Here is a 22,290-nt window from a genome sequence, read left to right as displayed (position 1 = left end):
AAGTGTGACATATGTAGTGTGCATGGAAGCAGAACATGTGTGCGTCAGAACATGTGTGAGAGGTCTTGGTGTGTGTCATACATGTATGGGAAATGTTCCTGTGGGCGGAAAGGCTCTGAGTAGAGAGAGAGAGAGAGAGAGAGGCATAACATGATCTGATTCTATTCACTATGAAGTCATGAGAGACTGATATGCTCCTTCCTGTCCAGAAATAGATTATTGTAAACTCCCCAAAAGAGAAAGAAAATGAATGACTGTCATAATGGGGAAATTATCCTTCACCCTTGTCCAAATTTTACTGTATGCTGAAGAATTAAGATTTCCCTTCACTGGAAGGAAATCTTAGATAGACCATTCTTTAAAAAACAACCTTATACTATTATCCTCCATCAAACTTTACAGTTGACACAATGCAGCCAGACAGGTAAACATCCGTGGTTCGTTGCTCCAATAGGTTTCCACTGCTCCAGTGTCCAGTGGCAGCATGCTTTACACCACTCCTACTGTACTTCATGATCTGAAGCTAGCATGCTGCTGCTTGGCCATGGAAATACATTCCACAAGTCTCCCACTGCACAGATATTGTAATGCCAGGCGAACTTTGGAACTCCTCAGCTATGAAATCAGCAGAGCTTTGGTGACCTTTACAGATAATTGCGCCCTGGTTTCCGTTTTGTGACTTCAAATGGTCTTTCACTTCATGTCTAATTGCAGTCATTCCTAAACTCTTCCATTTTATAATAATGCCACTTACAGTTTATTGTGGAATATCTTGCAGAGATCAAATTTCACACACACACACACACACACACACAAAGTTGGTCAGCATTGTCAGGCATCGCAAAATGTTAATTCTGGACCCTGATCTGAGAGATGTAGAATCTTGGTATAATATATCTCGATCTTTTTTGGCACACTCGCACCCAAGCAACAATGCTCTGTGTTCTTCACAGTGTAGACAGATAAGCTATTTAGGATGATGTTTAAGATAAGACTGACTGACTGGGAATCACTCCAAAGCAAGACTTCCTCTACAGGAAATGTACCTGTCTGAGACAGGCAGACAGATGTTTTGAACATACGTCAAACATCACGTGCATCTTTTCAGCTGTCTTCAGCTTGTTTCCTTTCAAGTCACTCATGGTGATTACAGTTAGATCACTGTTTAGACTGCCTATTGAGTGGAAACTGCTGGTCTAAATCCTGTGTTGAGACTAACACAAAAAGCCAGAGTCTTTAGTAAAACAGGGGCATCTTTATCATATAGTCTAAATAGACCACAGATATGCAAGTATGTAGCTGTAAAATAGGGTTTACTAGTCTACTGTGAACGTCATTACAGTATTTACCAGTCCCTTATGTCACATTTGACAAAAGCATTGTAAATAGAGTTTTACAACTCAAGGTCAGTTTCTTTCTTTTTTTTTCTGCATTCTAGTATATTGTGTTGTTTAAAGGAAATTGCACAGATCTGTCCCAAGAAACTATTCTGGCCCTAACATTTTCTTCTTTGACACTGAAATATAAATATAAGGAATGTTTGTCAAGGCAGGATAGGAACGTTTGTCCAAAACAATACGTTACATGTCCTTAAAGGAGACTAATCATCAAAGATGCAAAAACTCATATCAGTTTCTGACAGGAAGGAAGGAGCGGTCAGGATAAGCATTCACCATTTGGAATTTGTTATAGGCACTTTTTCAGTGAAGTTGTCAGGGTCTGTGTTTACAGCGAAACAACAATTTACTGCTTATACAGTTGGTACTAACAAGGTTTTGGCCAGTCTGTTTTTCTGAAAGTTGGAAAAACCCTTCAAGTCGGAAAGTTATTGTGGCCATATGTAGTTTGCATTCTTGTGCATTTTAAAAGAGAGATTCAAGGTCTGAAGGTTAGAAGGCTGGTGTAGATAGATAGATAGATAGATAGATAGATTAAATAACCTTAAATAATTCATACACTACATGGTTTAGTACATAGTGAATGAATATCTAATTTATAAGAGCACAGTATTTAATTTTAATGTCATTTGGGACGCAGCAACAGTTGTTTAGATCACACAAATACCACCCACCCAATAAGAAAATTAAATCTCTGTATTCATCTTGTACTTCTTCCTGCCTATAATGCTTCTTTTGTTTGTCTATGTGTGCTCTTTAAAACATAAACTACTTTTTCCAAGACTCCACAGCTGAATATGGAAAGGGCACAGGCGAGTGGAAGATTGTGATATTTAAAGGGGGAAAAAATGCTTTGAGCTGAATAACAAGAAAAGTCTCTTTCAGTACGGAGGCATGAGGAAATGAAGATGGCATTTAGAATTATTGTGGACTTGTGAGAAAACTTCCAAAGGCCTACTAATACATTTGATCACAAAATAATAATAATGCTTGTTTCTTGCAGCCTGAATGAATTCATAGTCTTCATTTTCAATCCATTGTAACTGTAAAGAGTAAAGGCATGGACTAGAATAACACACAATGAGAGCAAACAATCGTGTCAACGGATCGCTCCAGCAAGACACATACTGGATACAGGAGCTCTACTGCATCCTCTCTCACACAGACACACGGAAGTCTATGAAAGGACATGCAGGATGCACAATTTATTTACATGAAACACAGATCCATTTTTAGAGAATATGCATTTTACCCACATCCAAAAAAAGACAGGCAAGAAGAACTCTGCCTCTTTTCCACCAACGTCAAACTATTATAAGAGCCAAGAAATTATGTGATGATACGCATTGTATTACGGTTCCTGCTAAAATAAGCTATATACAGTATCCGGTATACGTGTCATTTATTCAACATAGTAACACAGTTAATGTACTAACCTTCTGTCACTCATGTTCACTAAAGTATATAAAAAAAATGTTTCCCATCAAGTCACAACTCATACCAAGAATGGTATCCCATCCATATGCACAGTGCCAGTACAATTACATACATAAAATTAGACAAGACAGTGTATTTACTATGAACCACTGGATGATTCTTTAAGGTTCATTTGAAAAATACTCCTTTACATAAATCTAAATCATCAACCTATTGCAGTTGTATTATTACATTTAATAAAAATTAACATTTAAGACTGTTTAATTAAGCCAATAAATAATAATTTAACATCCACAGTTCCTCTGGCCAAAAATACATCTCTCAACTTAAATATTGCTAACAAATGGCCCTGTCATTATCTTACAAATTAATTTCACATTTATTTCCTGTTGACCTCACATGTCAAGGCTGGACAGCAGAAGGTCACAAGGGACCCAGTGGGAGATATGAACTGTGTCCAGACATCTGTGAGGTTGTTTTTACAAAACATCATTCATGAGCACATACATCAAACTGTGTACTATACAAAGAGTGGAAAAAGTGCCAAAGCAAGATGCTGACAGATTGTGGAAACAACAAAAATTTTTTTTCAAAACAACACTTTTGTATGGAATACATTTTATTTTCTTGTGCTGAGTTTGCACCCACAACACTGAGGTGCAGAATCAAAGTTGCATTAAAGGGCATCTTATTTTCAATTTGGCTTTATGTTTAGTCCCTGTATATAACTAACAGCACAAAGCATTTCAACCATGTGATTGATATAACAACGTAAATCCTGTTGTGTATTAAAACTATGAATCACCAGTAAAAAGCTGACTTACATATAACAGAATGTCAAACTGAACAGAAATATGACTATACATGTACGTCAGAAATACAAACAGGGAGTGTTTGTCTGCGATTCCTTCCCTTCTATGTTTTCATTTTTGTTTAACAAAAGGAAAAATGTCTTCTGGAATGAGTGCCTTATAACTTTAGCAGCCTTGGCCCTTATTATATGACTCAACAGAACAATAAAACCCTTTTTCCTGATCCTGTACAGTGCACGGAAAAAGTCCACTGAACTGACATCTCAAGTCATACTCACAAGGACCTTCATATCCTATGGTTTGCTAAGGAATGTATTTCCTCTCTCTCCCACCCTCCCTAAGGAGTTTTACTTTTACGGCAGAAGACGAAAGGTCTCAGATATGGTGAACAAGCAAACACATCTTGTAAAGCTCTGTCAAGAACCTACAATTCAATCTGGACTGTACTGTAAAATATTTTAAATGAAAAATAAAAAAATAAAGCCATCCTACTTTTTTTTTTGTACTTTAGGCTCAGTGTGTAATTAGTTCAATATGAGCTTAATACACTTGGAGAATATAAATATGCACATTAATACAAAATATATATTTTTTCAAAATATTTACTATATGTGTATGTATTTATATAAACATAATAAATATACACAGTACACATACATATATTATGTAACTGAAAACGATTAATCGTGATACTTAAAAACTAATGATATTTCAAGTTCAATACACTTACTTTAGAACACTTTAGAATAAGGTTCCATTAGTTAATGTTAGTTATCATATTAATTAACATGAACAAACAGTGAACAATACATTTATTACTGTATTTATTAATTTTTGTTAATATTAGTTAATGAAAATACCAACCTGTCCTCCAACTAATACGCTTGTATAGGTCGTTTGTCCAAATCCCTGAAATACGACCCATCAGAGCGTATATTACAATTGCACCCCTATCGGCAAAGGGTCGTTTTCATATTAATGTTTTGTACTCTTTTATTTGCCCTCTGGTTTGCATTTCGTGTAGCTCAGTAGATTATTGCGTTATACCTTGATATGTAATCATGCTATCGTGGGTTCGATCCCAGGGAACAGATGTGCATGAAAATGTATATGCTCAAGAAATCATAATTTAGCATAAATGAGGGTTAGGTTTAGGAGTGGGGTTAGGTGTGGTCATTTGAACGAAAAAGCCACCTAGTAAAATATGTGGGAAATACTGTTAGATCGTTGTAAAACGCCCACACATTGCATTTAAATAAACGTGCGTTTTGATTGGTAATGATGTTATACGTCAATTCATGACGACAGACGCAACGCGATACTGTCATTATTTTTACGCCCGCTAGAGGGCGCTTAACTTTAAAACGTGAATATAGGTCGTAATAAGGTGCTTGCACAAACGACCTGTATGGTCGTTTTTTGTTGGAGGACAGGCTCAAAAATACAGTTATTCATTGTAAGTTCATGCTAATTCACAGTGCACAGATTCTGATTGGCTGACGAACGTTCTGAGGTGTGCAATTATTTTCAGGGAAACACATGGTGAACGTACTTCTTGGCAGCTTACTTGACTGCATTACAGTTCGATATCACTTCACATTGTCAACTGTAATAACAGTCACACAGTTTGCACAAAAAGGTGTTGTCATCTCTGCACTGACGATTTTATCAGTTAGCCTATATAGTGTAGCAGCTTAAAGGGTTAGTTCGTCGAAAAATCTAAATTATGTCATTAATAACTCACCCTCATGTCGTTCCAAACCCGTAAGACCTCAGTTTATCTTCAGAACACAGTTTAAGATATTTTAGATTTAATCCGAGAGCTCTCAGTCCCTCCATTGAAACGGTATACTGTCCATGTCCAGAAAGGTAATAAAAACATCATCAAAGTAGTCCATCTGACATCAGAGGGTCAGTTAGAATTTTTTGAAGCATCGAAAATACATTTTGGTCCAAAAATAGCAAAAACTACAACTTTATTCATCATTGTTTTCTCTTCTGTGTCTGTTGTGAGAGAGTTTAAAACACATCAGTTTGTGATATCCGGTTCGCGAACGAATCATTCGATGTAACCGGATCTTTTTGAACCAGTTCACCAAAATGAACTGAATCGTTTTAAATGGTTTGCGTCTCCAATACACATTAATCCACAAATGACTTAAGCTGTTAACTTTTTAAATGTGGCTGACATTAAAACAAACCAATATCCCATTTCTGTCAGACGCATCCAATTCGAGAACCGAGGAGCTGATGATACTGCGCATGTGTGATTCAGCATGAAGCAAACCGACACACAGAGCATCTGAACCGAACTGATTCTTTTGGTGATTGATTCTGAACTGATTCTGTGATAATTTTATAAGCCCAGGTAAACCGAAGGCTTGAATGAAGGGCAATCATCGCCAATGACGCCATTACGTAGAGCGCAAAAGAACCGGTGAACCATTTTCTTCAAACGGTTTATTGAATCGAACTGTCCGAAAGAACTAATAGTGATCCGAGAACCGATGAGTCAATCTTTTGTTCATTATCTGGCTCGGCTCGGTGTTCATCTTCAGTTCTCTCTTCACAGCAGTTCAGTCAGTGTACTGTTTGAGTAAATGAATTACTCCGGGAAAAAGTTACATTGAAAAAGTTAACAGCTTAAGTCATTTGTGGATTAATGCGTATTGGAGACGCGAACCAATATTTCAGTTCAATTCAGTTCGATTTGGTGAACTGGTTCAAAAAGATCCGGTTACATCGAATGATTCGTTCGCGAACCGGATATCACAAATTGATTTGTTTTGAACTCTCACAACAGACACGGAAGAAAAGACAATGATGAATAAAGTTGTAGTTTTTGCTATTTTTGGACCAAAATGTATTTTCGATGCTTCAAAAAATTCTAACTGACCCTCTGATGTCACATGGACTACTTTGATGATGTTTTTCTTACCTTTCTGGACAGTGTCCAGAAACAGGTGCACACAATTTCAATGAAGGGACTGAGAGCTCTCGGACTAAATCCAAAATATCTTAAACTGTGTTCCGAAGATAAACGGAGGTCTCACGGGGTTTGGAACGACATGAGGGTAAGTTATTAATGACAAAATTTTGATTTTTCGATGAACTAACCCTTTAAAGGCTACACATGACATTTTTACCACTAGCAAGGTAATAACAGACGCTTCAGCAGAAGAATGTTTTGAGACGCACAGAGGTAAGTTAGCCTAATTCACACAAGCTCTCTCTCTCTCTCTCTCTCTCTCTCTCTCTCTCTCTCTCTCTCTGTGTGTGTGTGTGTGTGTGTGTGTCTCTTCGCTCTTGCTCTCTTTCTAATAACTTAATTTATAACTGCATTAGAATGCTATCAACGGCTCAAGCCTCCATTACCAACTTTATAATGACGTTTTGGAGCTAGGAAAAGAGGCATTTGATGAGACGCGGAATAAATAATCTTACTCACAATAGCGATTTTCTATGCAGTTATTAATGAAGTTAATAACTGCATAGAAAATAATTATTTATAGAAAAATTTATAGAAAAATAATGCACACCCGAGGTGTAAGGGCCACTCCGCGTTTTTCTAATAATTCAACGGCCTGTTGTCAATTTTTCCTTAACAAGCTTAACAAGTACAATTTTTGATTTGAATAATGGATTAGTCAATGTTGAAATTAACATTAACTAAGATAAATAAATGCTGTAGAAGGATTGTTCTTGCTTACATCATGTTAACTAAAGTAGTTAACTAACATTAACTAATGGAACCCTATTCTAATGTGTTACCTACTTATTGTATATCTTTATAGAAAAAAAATGTTTGTTTGGAAGTGTTGTACAAGCAAATACCAATATAATTTATCACCTGTCCATTGAAATATGTAACCCTGGACCACAAAACCAGTCTTAAGTCGATGGGGTATATTTGTCGTAATAGTCACGGATCGTAATAGGCGAAGATTCAAGTGCAGGCAGATGAGGAGTCTTTATTTATAAATACCAAAATAAACAAAAACACACTGAACCAGAGCAACATTTCATGCTTACAATGAGACATAAACTGAGCACAGAGCAGACAGACATCAAAGGCACGAACCGGCACATATGTGAGACAAACAAGCCCGGAACAGAAAACACAGAGAGCTTATAAAGAAGAGGCAATCAGGTAAACAGCTGGGACAAATTAAATCAGAGAATAAGGTAACAAGAGAACAGGTGAGTGGAGTTTAGGGGAATGGAGTCCAGAAGAAAGAGAGAAACATAGGTGGAGCAACTAAAACAATAATGAGGTAACAAGATGGGCGGGGTCAGACAATAGACAGGAGAGAGCACATGGCACCAAACAAACACAACATAAGACATGTGTTCAAAGAAAGACAGTGTCATATGGTGGCCATCCTGGGCCCACCAGCTGAAGACTGTGACAGTAATAGCCATAAAAAAAAGTGAAATTATTGATTTTTCGCTCATGCCAAAAATCATTGGGATATTAAGTAAAGATCATGTTCCATGAAGATATTTTGTAAATTTACAATATTAAATATATCAAAACTTAATTTTTGATTAGTAATATGCATTGCTAAGAACTCAATTTGGACAAAATTAAAGGTGATCATTTAAATTTTTCTGCATGGTCTGACTCCAGATTTTCAAATTGTTGTATCTCTGCCAAATATTGTCGGTTCTTAAGAAACCATACATCAATGGAAAACTTATTTATTCAACGTTCAGATTTTATATAAATCTCAATTTCGAAAAAAAAAATGACACTTAAGACTGGTTTTGTGGTCCATGATCACATATTGGATTTGATTTATTTCATGCTGTAAGATTAGAACAAAAAATAGTGTATTTCTTTAAGAATTTCCACTAATTCTATGTTTTGCATTGTGGATAAATGGCAGTGTATTCAAATTCATCACAGTAGAATAGAAGAGATAAAGGTGCTGAGATAGGCTAGGACAAAGTCCTTTTAAGCAAGTCGTGCCACTCGGACGCCATCTTGGCAATTCCTCCGGGCAGCTATTTCAGGCTAACAAGACCAGCTCCTATCTACAGTAAATGAATGGGCATAGAGTCAGAACTGCACTTTCACTGGTCACCGGGACATAAAAACTGCATGTATAGAAACAGCAGTAAAATATAATAAAAATTGCTGAAAAATGTTGATGACTTTGCCCCAAAATAAGGTTTAAAACGCCTTTTCCCCACAGGTTATACTTTTACTACGCATGCGTGTTCCTGAACTGTGCGCATACGTCAGTGGAACCAGACGATAGGCTTAAATGTTTCCCGGCTTGACTGTTAAAAGCAGATGATTGGCTTTCCAGCGGGAGGGGCGGGACATGTGCATCCAACCGCCATCTTGGCCGTTACGGGTTTTCCTTATGTACAGTAGTTGTATTGAGGATTGAGGAAGTGGCATGTATCTAATAAATTGTCTCTGGCTAGGATGAAACTTACCCTTGCACCCTTCTCAGGAAAACACTGACACCCACCACTGCAGTCTCTCCCCCCACATGGTCCACCACTCTTCTTCACTCCCTGAGAAAGAGAGATAAAAAGACAATGGTAAGATGGCACAGTTGGGTTATGTGCTTATTCGGTGCCAGCAGATGTTATGCCGTGTGAAATGATGAAGTGCATTTGATTTATAGCATATTTAGCATTGTACATAACAGACAAGAATGCTGAAAGTTGTGATGTAGGGCTAGAGGCTCTCACAATGCTTTCAGTTTTTCTAATGTGGCAGCTTGATGTGAATCCCCATCATGTTCCAGACACTCTCATGACTCATGGTCAAACCATGCCACTCAGCAAGCCATCCTTCATTTTTTGTCTTCCTTTTTTTTATGCAGGGCATTTACAAGATCATTTTCAAAAATACTGATGAGAATGTAATGAGGTTTTATAAGGTCTTACTAAAACCAACTACCAACTACCTACAATAGTATACAAAAATCATCAACCACTTACAGTATCTTGCATTTTTATTTTGGAAGAAAATAAGTGATTGATAGTTTGTTTTTATTAAAACTAACAGATTTTCTTTCTGCTATGTATAAATCACATTAATCACATTATTTTTGATACTTATGTATAGGTTTTATTGCTTAACCCAATACAAGACTATGTCAATATTTATATAAATGTACAATATTTTTAACTAAAATCTAAACAGTGAACATTAGTGTCATTGAAGAACATGCAAGGGATGCTATATGAGATGAATGTGTTATTTCAAATATCTACAGTACTGTGCAAAATGTTTGCCCATTATTATAAAAAAAGGCAGTTATTTGTTTTTGCTGTAGTGTGTAAACAGGAAATAACAGTTGTTTCCAAACATTCATTCTGCCAGTGAGATTTGTATATGCACAAGGAGTCTGACAACAGCAAGTGCTCCACATTTAAAACATGACTTAGCTGGACTATATAGCTTGAACTTATTGCAGACTAAAGCATTTTGTTGTAAAGAAAAGTTAATTTATAACTTGTGACATGCATTAACTGCAAGAATTCAGTTTAGAGGGTCTGCAAATGAACACTACTGAACTAATGAATACATTACTTATTTAAAAAAAAAAAAAAAATGTGACGGGGGACCTTATTTATCAGAGGGTCTCCATCTATGATGGCAGCATGTCTGCTCACACCTACACACTGATCCCAAAGATTGCTGAAACAGTCCTGTGTGTCTATGAAACATTTAAGTTCAAGCCAAAACTGTCTGCTTTTTTCCTTGCTGTGAGACAAAGTGATTCAGAGACATTTTGTCTTGTTCGTCTGATATGAGAAGCTTTGGAAGCAACAAAGGCCACATTGAGCCTCCTGCCTCAAGTCACAAAGAATTCTTTTAAATGAGACCTCAGACGGATTCATGATCCCCTAACAGACGAAAATAAAGTTGCATTTCCTTCCTTTCAAATATTCATACTGCAGAGCCCAGATTTATAATCAAATTAAACATTTAAATACTCAATATTTCTCAAAAATATAAAATATTAAGAAGACTTCATATCAAACAAATGGTGGCTTTACTTGTATTAATGGTCTTCTCTGAGCACTGTAAGTCCTGAAACAATGCATGCAGATGACTCCATAGGGAAGCATTGTTTTCTGGGAGGTGGGAAAGATGTAGAACTAAACAGTAGCACAAACGCCGTGGCAGCCTAAACAATGAGTGTAAGACTGGCCAGTTTCAGCTTATTGCTAAATAGTTGATGATTACAGCAGATGATGAGAGGAGTATTGTGTTCTATCCTGTTCCACCCCACGCTTTCCCCACAAAAAATGACCTTTTCCACTGCTACCTGGAAAAAACATTTCCCAACAAGCCTGAGACAAAGATCATCTGATTAACATTTGTCCACTCCGTACACAAGCCCGTGAAAAAGGTCTGGAGTATGCACTCTGACGTGTGTTTTTATGCATGGAGGTTCGAGGTTTTCCAAATCAAACCACTAGAGGACAAAGGGTAATGATTAACAACTCTAAATTATGACAGAAAAGACTTGCTCACAGTAGCTCAGTTTCCTTTCATCCGGTCATGCAATGCCAATACTATGACAGGAGCTGAGAGTTATTTCTACATTGTGGTTGGATCGTGAACTGCTATCATCTTTTATTCACCCTCATGCCATTCTAAACCTGTATGTTTTTCCTCTGTTGGAGCACATAAGAAGATATTTTGAATAATGTTTGGTTACAAAACACTGGACCCCTTTTGGCTTACTTTATATGCACCAAAAAACAATAATAAAAAAAAATAAATAATAATAAAAAATATATAAAAAATAAAACACAAATCATACAATACAGTCTTCAGGCTCACATGATCTTTCAGAAATCAGTCTAAAATGCTGATTTGCTGCTCAATAATCATTTATTATTTTTATCAATGTTGAAAAAAGTTGTACTGCTTAATATTTTTGTAGAAACACAAAGTAAACACTTTACTTTTAAACTAAATAATCCACAATTAAATCCCTTTACAATTGAAAGTGTGATAAAAAGTGAACAATAAATACACTTCTTTCCCAAAAAGTGGGGAAAAAAGTGACATTCTAATGTTTAAATGTACTTTGGGCAAAACTCAAGCCCACATGATAGAAAGCACACAGTCAGAGTGTGCAGTCTGTTCATTTCTCACAGGAAGGTCAGGAGTCTGTTTCTTAAGCCTTTGGCTATGAATAAAAAAGAAAGGAAAAACAATACCAGACACAAACAGATTTGTAACTGCAGATTTTTTACAGACACAGATTTGTTACTGCACAGGTCAGACATGTCCCAGACGACACTGGCCACAAAAGCAATAATGAAACTAAACAACAAAGGCATAGATAAATGAGGACAGAACTGGCAATTGTCTAACTATGAAGCTCAAAGCCACATTCATAGAAAACAGTGCAGAGAAATCATGCACACACTTGGTTCAAAAAGCCACATTCATAAAAAACAGTGCAGAGAAATCATGCACACACTTGGTTCAAAATTAGTCAAAACCCAACCACCGGCCACTTCACCTTTAAGTCTCTCTTTATATTCTGTAGAAATGCCTATTTCAAACAAACCATTGTGAAAACCAGTGTGAAAACATGTTATGTGCTTGTACATGTTATGTAGAGTTTTTTAATTGCCAGACATATTTATGGTACATATTTCAAAGGCATCTTGTTGTTATGTAGTAGGAAGTTGAATGTTCAATAGGCTCCATTCATTCAAAGACATTTTAAGCCTCCTTAAATAAAAGACAGAGAGAAGTCTATGCTCCATTCCAGAGCCCTGACTTCAGCCTGAAACTATCTGCATTCATCTGCAATGATCTTTCAACAATTATGCCCAAATTACATATAATCAAAGTCTCTCAGACTTTATCTGTTAATAGCTGAATTTTAACACATGCAGCAAATAACGACGTAACAAATAACCCTGTGTTCCTTTTTATTAAATGTTGCTATAGAGAGATTCTGAAGTACATACAACAATTTAGCACACTGTATAAAGAATATTTATTATGAGATTATTAGTTTAAAAATACTTAATCAAGTGTGAAATGAACAGTGTTTTCTGACAATTGGATGTTAATTGCAATTAATTGAACATGTATTATAGTTCAAGCTTATATTAAATGTTATTAGGTGAACAGTAGAAGAGCACAATCATAACAATTAAGCACACTATTTCAAAAGGGTGGTAATTTGACAGTACGTAGAAACCCTTGTTTAGTCTATAAATTCTCTATGCCTAGATTTTATGAAGAAAGTTCCTATAGTGTCAGAGAGATTAATGTGTCTTATAAACAGAAAAGAGTAAGATAACAGTGATCTGTGTCCTTTTCCTCCTTGAGACACAACCGTCCTCTCCTCCAAGCTCCATATGGCCTTGTTTTGACTACAGAGTGAGTGTTCACTGCTCCTTCTTCAAACATTTTGATAAATGGTAACTATTACTTTTGCATTATGCTGTATATCAACTGGCATAACATAAACTTTAATAAGTGCCCCTTCAAGACACTTTTTTTGAAAGCCTCATTTTAAATTAATATCAGTTGTGTGGTTAAATTGCAAGCGGTTCCACTGGGTGGTCCAAACAATGAGACATGATTTGGTTTGATGTATCTTGTTGGACATCACCATTTGTGGTGTTTACTAGACACCCTGATGATATTGTTAAGACTTAAGCACAATCTGTTTACATAACTGTGTGGCCACATGGCAGGAATGCAATATTACGATAAAGAGTAAGAAACATCCATTTATGGATGTCAGTATTTGCCTGTATACACAACGATAACATGACTCATACTGTTCATAATTAACCAGTCATATCTCTCTGTGGTTAACCACAAAACCATAATTTCCACAAGCATTTCCACACTGTTGTCCAGCCTTAGCCAAACCACTGAACAGGTGTCTGGTACGCACAAGGATCCAGATGATTCAGGCCCTTTCCTCTGGTCAGTGAAATTGGCTTGAAGACTGATCAAAAACACAAGGAAATAAACAAATACAATATGTTCTTGATTTATACTGATTCAGTCATGGTAGTTAATATATCATGGATGAATGAAGGCTGCAAGGGACCACTGATCTATATATGTCTGGATCGCTCATCGCGTTCAAAACTGCCAACTGGCAGTGAACCCACCAGAAGTGTTCAATCCGCCATTTTACTAATCCCCACCAGCAGAGAGCACTGAGTCACATGCATACCGCTGACCTACTCTAAAATTAAAACCTGATTTGGATTATTTTTTATGTTTTATGTAAATCATTTTTTATTTCAGGTGTTTTCTGTAATGTTTAGGGTCTTTTTGGGCAAGATAAGCGATATATTCAAACTGATTAGGTGGGTTTGTCTGCTTCGCACTGACGACACAAGTAACTGATTCATGACAAAATATAGTCAATTTCTTTATGAACATATTGTTTGCATGTAAAATGTTAATAATTAATTTAACCACCGTTTAAATCATTACCTGCTTCAAAATGAATGCTGTTAATGAAATAATTGTTGATTTGCACTTAGCGCAGAATTACGAATATAAACACTAACAAAATGTAAAAAATTATCGCAAAACGGTTCTTTCGGACAGTTCGATTCAATAAACCGGTTGAAAAAAAAAAACGGTTCACCGGTTCTTTTTCGCTCAACGTAATGGCGTAATTTGCAATGATTGCCCTTGATTCAAGCCTTCGGTTTACCTGCACTCATGACACTAGCACAGAATCAGTTCAGAATCAGTCACCAAAAGAATCAGTTCAGTTCAGACGCCCTGTGTGTCAGTCTGCTTTACGCTGAATCACGCATACGCAGTATCATCAGCTCCTCGGTTCACGAATCGGACGCGTCTGACAGAAACGGTTCTTGACTCATGAATGAGTCAATCTTTCATTCGTTATCTGGCTCGGCTCGGTGTTCATCTTCAGTTCTCTCTTCACAGCAGTTCAGTCAGTGTACTGTTTGAGTGCATGAATTACTCTGGGATATTGGTTTGTTTTAACTCAGAGGGAGCATCAGCCAAGTTAAAAAAAGTTAACAGCTTAAGTCATTTGTGGATTAATGCTTATTGAAGACGCAATCCATTTCAAACGATTCAGTTCAATTTGGTGAACTGGTTCAAGATGAACCGGTTAAATCAAATGATTCGTACTCACAATAGACCCAGAAGAGAAGACAATGCTCAATAAAGTCGTAGTTTTTGTTATTTTTGGACCAAAATGTATTTTTGATGCTTCAAAATTCGAACTGACCCTCTGATGTCACATGGACTACTTTGATGATGTTTTTCTTACCTTTCTGGACATGGACAGTATACACTACATACATATTCAATGGAGGGACAGAAAGCTCTCGGACTAAATCTAAAATATCTTAAACTGTGTTCAGAAGATGAACGGAGGTCTTACGTGTTTGAAACGATGTGAGTCATTAATGACATAATTTTCATGTTTGGGTGAACTTACCCTTTAAGCAGCGAGTTAATGTAAGTAAGTCAAAGCATGGGGAACACACTCCAGATTTTTTTTTTTTTTTTTTTTTTTGGAACCATTAGCCAAAATTCTAACCAAAACAATAATTACAAATAAAACACAAAAATTCCTTTCCTCTGCAAACATTGCAAAATACTGTAGGGGTTGCAGTTTGAAAAAAATATGGTAATGGCTGTTCCCAGATGACAGCCTCGTAAAGGGGAATTGGGACATCCTTTCTGTTAACAAATCTAGGTTGGAAGCAGCCAGAACCGAACGCTTAGTTGTTTTTCATTTTCCCTCAGATATTTAAAGTGCAATTTGTTCTTTTTCAGTATGTGCAATGTTTTACACATCAAGCTCCCATTAAGAAAAAGTCACCAAGAATAGCATTATCGGTTTCTTTGGACATTATATTCTTGAAATAATGTATAAATATCCAGTTCCATGGGTATGTTTTTTATTTCAAGTAGCAAGGTATACAGTATAACAAAGGTATTGCCAAATGATACCATCACTGTACCATGGCATCACCACTGTACTTTTTTTTGGTCATTTTCTGTCTATTAGAAATCATATGAATTATAGAGTATTTCCACTAATGTAGCAAAATTATAAAAAAATTAGAACAACAGTTTTAAGTGTGTGACAGAATGTGTCCTGCTATTTGGATTTCCTGGCATCCCTGTAAAAACATATCCCTGTAAAAAGCACTACACTGCAAAATCCATTTGAACTAAAGCTACTGAAAATTACTGTAAAGGTAAAATATTACATATTAAATATTTAATTTTTTTTTTTTAATGGCTAATGGGAAAATTTAACAGCGGTTGTGTTCAGAAGGTCTCAAATTGATTGAAGACATTGAAATGGAATCTCAGTTTATAGACATAAAACAACACTGAGGTGAGGTATAAACACAATCTTTCACATGCAACCTTCTCCCATATACTTTACAAAGCTGTGGATGATGATGAGGGCTTATGTTTGATGTCTGAGCATATATGAAGCCACTTCTGGCTTTAAACTCTGTCAGATGTGAACTGGAGCTGTACCCCATCATTGATTGAAGGGAAATGTTTTGTAACTGAATACGACTTTTTACCAGTCAGCTGTCTGCTTGAACAGTGACCCTAAAGAATCTCAGATCACTTTAAAGCTTTCTGAGCACTGACTTTTTACCCTCTGTTGACCTTTCACCTTAGCTGTGCTCTCATCTCGACTTGAGATACAGATTAGAAAGATGATAAAAGACAAGAGCTACTGTTATGAGTTTGTGGGCAAAAGTCTTAAAATCTTGATCGTTTTCAGGATTTTTTTTTTACTCAGATTTTTACTTTGCATACAGTATTTTCTTTAATGCACATTTATATTTAAATGACCGTCACATTGCGCCAGGTGTATGATAGGGCCCAGTGAGTTTAAACGGGAAAGACTGGACATTGCGTTTGTTTCATATAGATTACTTTAACAGAGAATATTTATTTTGGATGTGACTTAGTTCATTTAAAATTAGAAATTTCAAGCTTTCTATTGGGCATATATTTCTCATGTCTTTGAGGCAAGTATTCGCTGAGATTCAGGATGTTTTATTTATGTCTGTGAAGAGAGGTGACAGAGACCGATATGGCAGAGAGCGCACCCTGTTTATTTTCTTTATTTTACAAAAGCACAATGTTTTGTTGTTATTATGACTATAAACAATTTATTGTAGATCCTTTGCTGTTTTAAACGATATCAACACTGCACTGAGGACCCAAAAGACCCAAAGTGGCCATGTTCAGGGGAAGCCTGACAGACTGAGCTAGAGGATGCATCCATACCACCTGCCAATTAAAGGACTTTATAATGAGTTGCTATGAGAGAGGAATGTGACCTGTATGTATGTGTGTGTGTGTGTGTGTGTGTGTGTGTTTGAGTGTGACCCTCACACAGGTCAGTGGGAGCTCAGAAGGACTGAGCGGTTTGACATTTCTGAGGGAGTGCATGCAGCAGCTGGGCTGTAAAGTTCAAGAATTCACCACAGCCTCCTGCTGATTCACAAATGTTCTTGTGTAACAAAATGGATGAGGCTGTGTAATAGGTATTGACCACACAAACAAATTATCATGACTGGACCTGTGTGCTTGTGTTTATAATAAAGTGCATATGATGTGAGGTTAGTCTGCGTGCACCAGTGTTGGCCACTCAAGATGCAAAGATTTATTATTATTACTATTTTTTTTATTTTTATCAATTGCTTCAATCAAGGAAGTTACCACTAAGGGCAACGTGCAGAACAAATATGTCATATAGGCTACACAAAATAATAATGGAGAACATGTCTGTAGAGTCTACAGAGTTATATCTTTATGGCTAGCACAGCCAAGTTCAATCATAAAGCCACTCACAGCCTTTTGTGGAACTGCAAGTTGTAATGTACACGATATACAGTTGTGGCCAAAATTATTAGAGCACTAGTAATTTCACCAACTAAAAATGTTTTTAAGTCAGTTATTTCTATCTTTTGCTGTAGTGTGACAGTACGAAATATCAGTTTACATTTCCAAACATTCATTTCGCCATTAATTGTAATAACCCAGTGAGATTTTTGTTTGCACAAGGAGTCTGACAACAGCCACCTTCCCATCTAGCCAGGGACAAAGACAGGGAGCTAAGGATGCTTGGAAGTATAGACTGCCCCTACCACTGCGCTCTGAGTAAGCATAAACCATGAGGGGAAAAAAAGAGTATAAAGGAGAGGATCAGAGTCAGTCAAAGTGCATTCATGTTTATGTGGGTGTGTGTGCTCATGTGTTATGTCTACAATGACTGATTGCATTGATGTAATTATTCTTCACAAAAAACCCAGTCCATGCCAGGTACCTAATATCCACATCACACAAACTCAAAACGAAACTGCATATACAGGCACACGCAAATGGAGATAATATTTTTTTTATGAATTTAATGGAACAGGACCATCATCTCAAAACCAGACAAAGGAAATCAAAAGGGAAAAAGCAACTGTTTGCTTACCTACATTCTTCATAATATCTTATTTTGCTTTTAGCAGAAGAAAGCAGCTCATGTAGGTTTGGAAGAACTTGAAGGTAACAGAATTTTGACAAAATGACACCTCCCTCTGCCCTGTATCTTGCTCTCTCATTGGCTGTAGGTCTTCGCCGATTAATGTTCAGTAAGAACTCAATGCACACAAAAGGATTTTGAAGCGCCGACAGGTCTATATATTTAGCATGTCAAATATTGAACTGGCGTCAGTGATAATCGTTCTTCGATAACTCCTACTGTGATGGGGACCAATTTGCCTCAGATTTTGAGCATTTATCAGCGAATTCGCAAAACCTTTACATTCATAAAGTTTACATTGATTCACCTCACACTCGTAACTTTAGCGGTGTCTGTATAATACTGCGCTGATCCCCTGCTCATCTGTTATCTAGCAAACTCCGGACTGTGCCAGCTTCAGCCGAGTATTCAGGCAGAATTATTCCTTGTTTGTTATTCATTTTTGAAGTCATTATCCGTGCCATTCGGAATAAGGTATTCGGCTTCAGACACACCCCTATATACATATTTTAATTTTACATGCAACATAAATAAGGTCATAGAAAGTAACAGCTACAAGAAATATTGTAATCTTAAAATTCACGTCGTACTTGCAAACTCTTTGTAAGCATCAGGGCATGCTCGAGTAGTCGATTGTTTCCAACAGCAACTAGTGGTTGAAGTAGTCGATCACTTAACTACTCGACTAGTCTATGCAAGCCCTAATATATATATATGTATTGCATGCTTTTGCTGTATGAAAGAGCAACATGAACATTGTTCATAATTTGTGTTCCACAGAAGAAGTGAGTGAACAATTCCATTAACAGAGTCTCTGTGTATGTATGTGTGAAAGAGAGTAGCAAGCAATAACTTTATAATTCATAGACTGAGGGGTATAACGGCTGGACTCTGTCATCTGACAAAAGTGAATAAGTGCTGAAAAAAAAATGCCAGCAGATGGAAACTATGGACATTCCTTTGGCCCTCTCATGTGAACAGCTGTGGGTCCGTACACAGGAAATGCAAGTTTTAAGACTTAGCTCCTAAGGGAAGTTTCTGGTAACCCAGTTTCATCCAAAATGAACTGAAGAGGAGCTGCTAATGGATTCATTTAGTAGAGAATACAAGAAAACCTTTGGAAAGAAACCAAACGGTCACTCAGCTCATGTCGTATATGGAAGAGTGAACATGTAAAAGAAATCAAACAATTCGTGAAAATAACATATTGTGGTTAAACTTGTTTAGTTTAGCTTAATATGCAGTGGCAAGTAAATGTAAGACATTATTAGTTCAATTTACCCCAAAAGTGTTGCTAAAGTGATGCTATCGATCCCAATAAACACTCCACCTATGTTGCTGCAGTGAGAGGACTGTATCCTTTGAAGATATTGCCTTTGTTTAGAAACATTAGAAAAAATGGTTTCCAGATGTGTTTTATCCATTCATTCCCATGAGAAACAGAAAAAAACAACAAAAAAAAACACCTATAGTGAGATTAGCAGAGAAAATGGAAAACTGATTTGTTTTTGTTCCGGTTGTTGTACGGAGTGACAATTAGAACCACTCTGGAGTATAAATTCCATAGGAATCCTTCAAAGAATTACAGATGGATTAAAGAAGGGTTGATAGAGACAGATTGACAGAGCGCTGGGGGAATGAAATGGGAGAAGGGGAAGGGTAGTGTGGACAGGACTGGGATATCACAGGAAGATACAAATTAGAAAAGCTGCCAAGCTTTAGGACTCTGAAAACTTACAGATTGTGGAAGAATTGTTAATTTGCCAGCAGTATAAATGTCTGCTCACAGACATGATCTGTACTTATGTATGATTACATTTTGTTTTATTTTATTTATGTTATGAGCCCCATGTGAAGCCATCATAAAGCATAGACTGTAAAATTTTCTTGATCAAGTCAATTGCTAAATTAAAAATGCAATGTATCATGTAATATCACATGACCTCACTGTATATAGTATGCAGTAATGACAATGCTTGCTACTGAACACAGCCTTAGTCTTAGCCAGACATAATACTGAACAGTGAACATTGGGATAGTTCACCCAAAAAATACCCCAAGGGGCATCCAAGATGCAGGTGACTTTGTTTCTTCAGTAGAACACAAACAACGATTTTTTTACTCAAACTGTTGTAGTCTGTCAGTCATATAATGGAAGAGAATGTGAATCATAGCTTTGAGAGTGAAAAAAGCAACAAAGTCACCTGCATCTTGGATGTACTGGGGGTATAATCAAGCTTCTGCACTATTCATAGACACTTAGAACTTGAATGATTCATATTTAAATTGAATTTTTGCACCTTAAAATTCTAAGAAGCTAGTCCATAACGTGTTTTGATTTAAGTGTACTGACTTACTTTTATGTATCCATCCAATATTCCAAATTCTGTGACATTCGGCATTATACAGTAAATACATTTTTTATGTCTGGATTCTCCAATTCCATAAATGTTTTCCGCATTGTGGCCCTATGAACCAATTTCTTTGTACTTTTGAATGTATCCAGGCAATTCAGAAATGATATGTCCAATGATTGCTGCTAAACATTTAATGCTGTATTGCATTTGAAAAGAACAAGATACCTACACTACACAAATCTAACTGATAGTGATAACAAACATGATATATTTGCTAAACCAACGATGACATTATATATTGCTTATACAAATCTTTGAGCTCTTTTTGTGACTCATGTTTCATAGGTTGCCCAAACTATTCCACATCAAAAGTGCAATGCTGTACCAGGTGAGCTACCGAGCAACTTTACTATGTCAGAAAAGACATATACATGGATCTGATTATGTGATGTAAATGTCAAAATGTATTACTTTACAAATCATGCACTATGGTACAAATATTTAAAAGAGGTCATAACATATGTGTATTGTGCAAGAAACCATGTGAAAATAAGTCTAAAAAATGTAGATAGAACCATGTTTTTGTAATTAGCCTGTGTTAAATAAAACACCTACACAATAGATGCTTTTTGCTGTGCTGAGTGTGTGGTTTAGATACACAATTCAGAAACGATTCTTGATGTTTTAAATATGCTCTATTCCACGTGTTGCAGATCAGACACTTTTGAGGTTCCACACTGTTGCCAATTCCGAAGATAAATTTTTTTGGGGACATTAATAAGACTCTTAAGAGGAGACATGTAACATGCCTCTCTAAAGACAAGCAACATGATCAGCTTTGCACAGGCAAAATAGAAAGAGAGAGTGAGAGAGAGAGAGAGAGAGAGAGAGAGAGAGAGAGAGAGAGAGAGACTTCAGATAAATCACAAATGAAGACAGAGGAGCAAGCAGGCTATAAAAGGAAATGAGAGAACAGCAATGGACATCCGGACTATTTAGCATTGTGAAGTCTCCACATGCCTTTGTCTAAACTCCTTGGGTGCAAGGAATGAGTAAGATGTCCTCAGGTCTATTATACAGCACACTGAAGATGAGGGGTTTGTGACAAACATGAAGTGTTCTGGTTATAACTGCTGCAATCAGGAACTTGCTGAAATTAGTTCAAATATCTTACCTTAAAAAGGAATGTCTGTGTCTATGACACATTCAAAAAGCAGTTCACATCAACCATTTAAAGGCACAGTTCACCCAAAACAAAAACTCCGTTATTCACCCATGTGTGAATCTAAGCAGGCATACTGTTATATTTCTGTTGAATGCAGTGTAATTATTTTGAAGAATGTTCATGCAGCTTTTTTACTTTTGATTTCTTGTTTCTTGAGCAACAAATTAGCATAAACATTATGATGATTTCTAAAGGATAATGTGACACTGAGGACTGGAGTAATGATGCTGAAAATTCAGCTTATTCATTAGAGGGAATATTACATTAAATGTCAATTCATTTTTTATTATTATTTTTTTATTATTAGTTTTTAGATGTACTATCCCTTTAAGGTAAAATGAAAAATCAGCAGAGAAAAGTGTTTTACATGAGGTCTGAATGTAGAGCCTTGGGTCAGCAATTATAAATAAATGACCAGTCAACATGAAAAGAGGGAAAGGACATGTGTGAAGAAGATAAACACAACAAGGAATCCAAGTTCAAATCAATCAAAAGTCGAAAAAGTCACAGAGAGCTATTGTAAAACTGAACAAC

General features: G+C 36.4%; 1 protein-coding gene across 1 annotated transcript in view; it reads right to left on the bottom strand.

Moving 5' to 3' along the window:
- Nucleotides 1-22,290, bottom strand: part of LOC113108923 (collagen alpha-2(IV) chain-like) — a 74,985-nt gene that overhangs the window by 42,917 nt on the left and 9,778 nt on the right. Inside the window, exon 4 of the mRNA XM_026272346.1 lies at nucleotides 9,095-9,175. Coding sequence (XP_026128131.1) covers nucleotides 9,095-9,175 — 81 coding nt within the window. The remainder of the gene's footprint in view (nucleotides 1-9,094; nucleotides 9,176-22,290) is intronic.

This window comes from Carassius auratus, chromosome 9 (assembly GCF_003368295.1).
Source record: "Carassius auratus strain Wakin chromosome 9, ASM336829v1, whole genome shotgun sequence".
Taxonomy (NCBI): Eukaryota; Metazoa; Chordata; class Actinopteri; order Cypriniformes; family Cyprinidae; genus Carassius; species Carassius auratus.
Note: the sequence above shows the minus strand (reverse complement) of the source record. Positions and strands in the feature narration are given on the sequence as shown.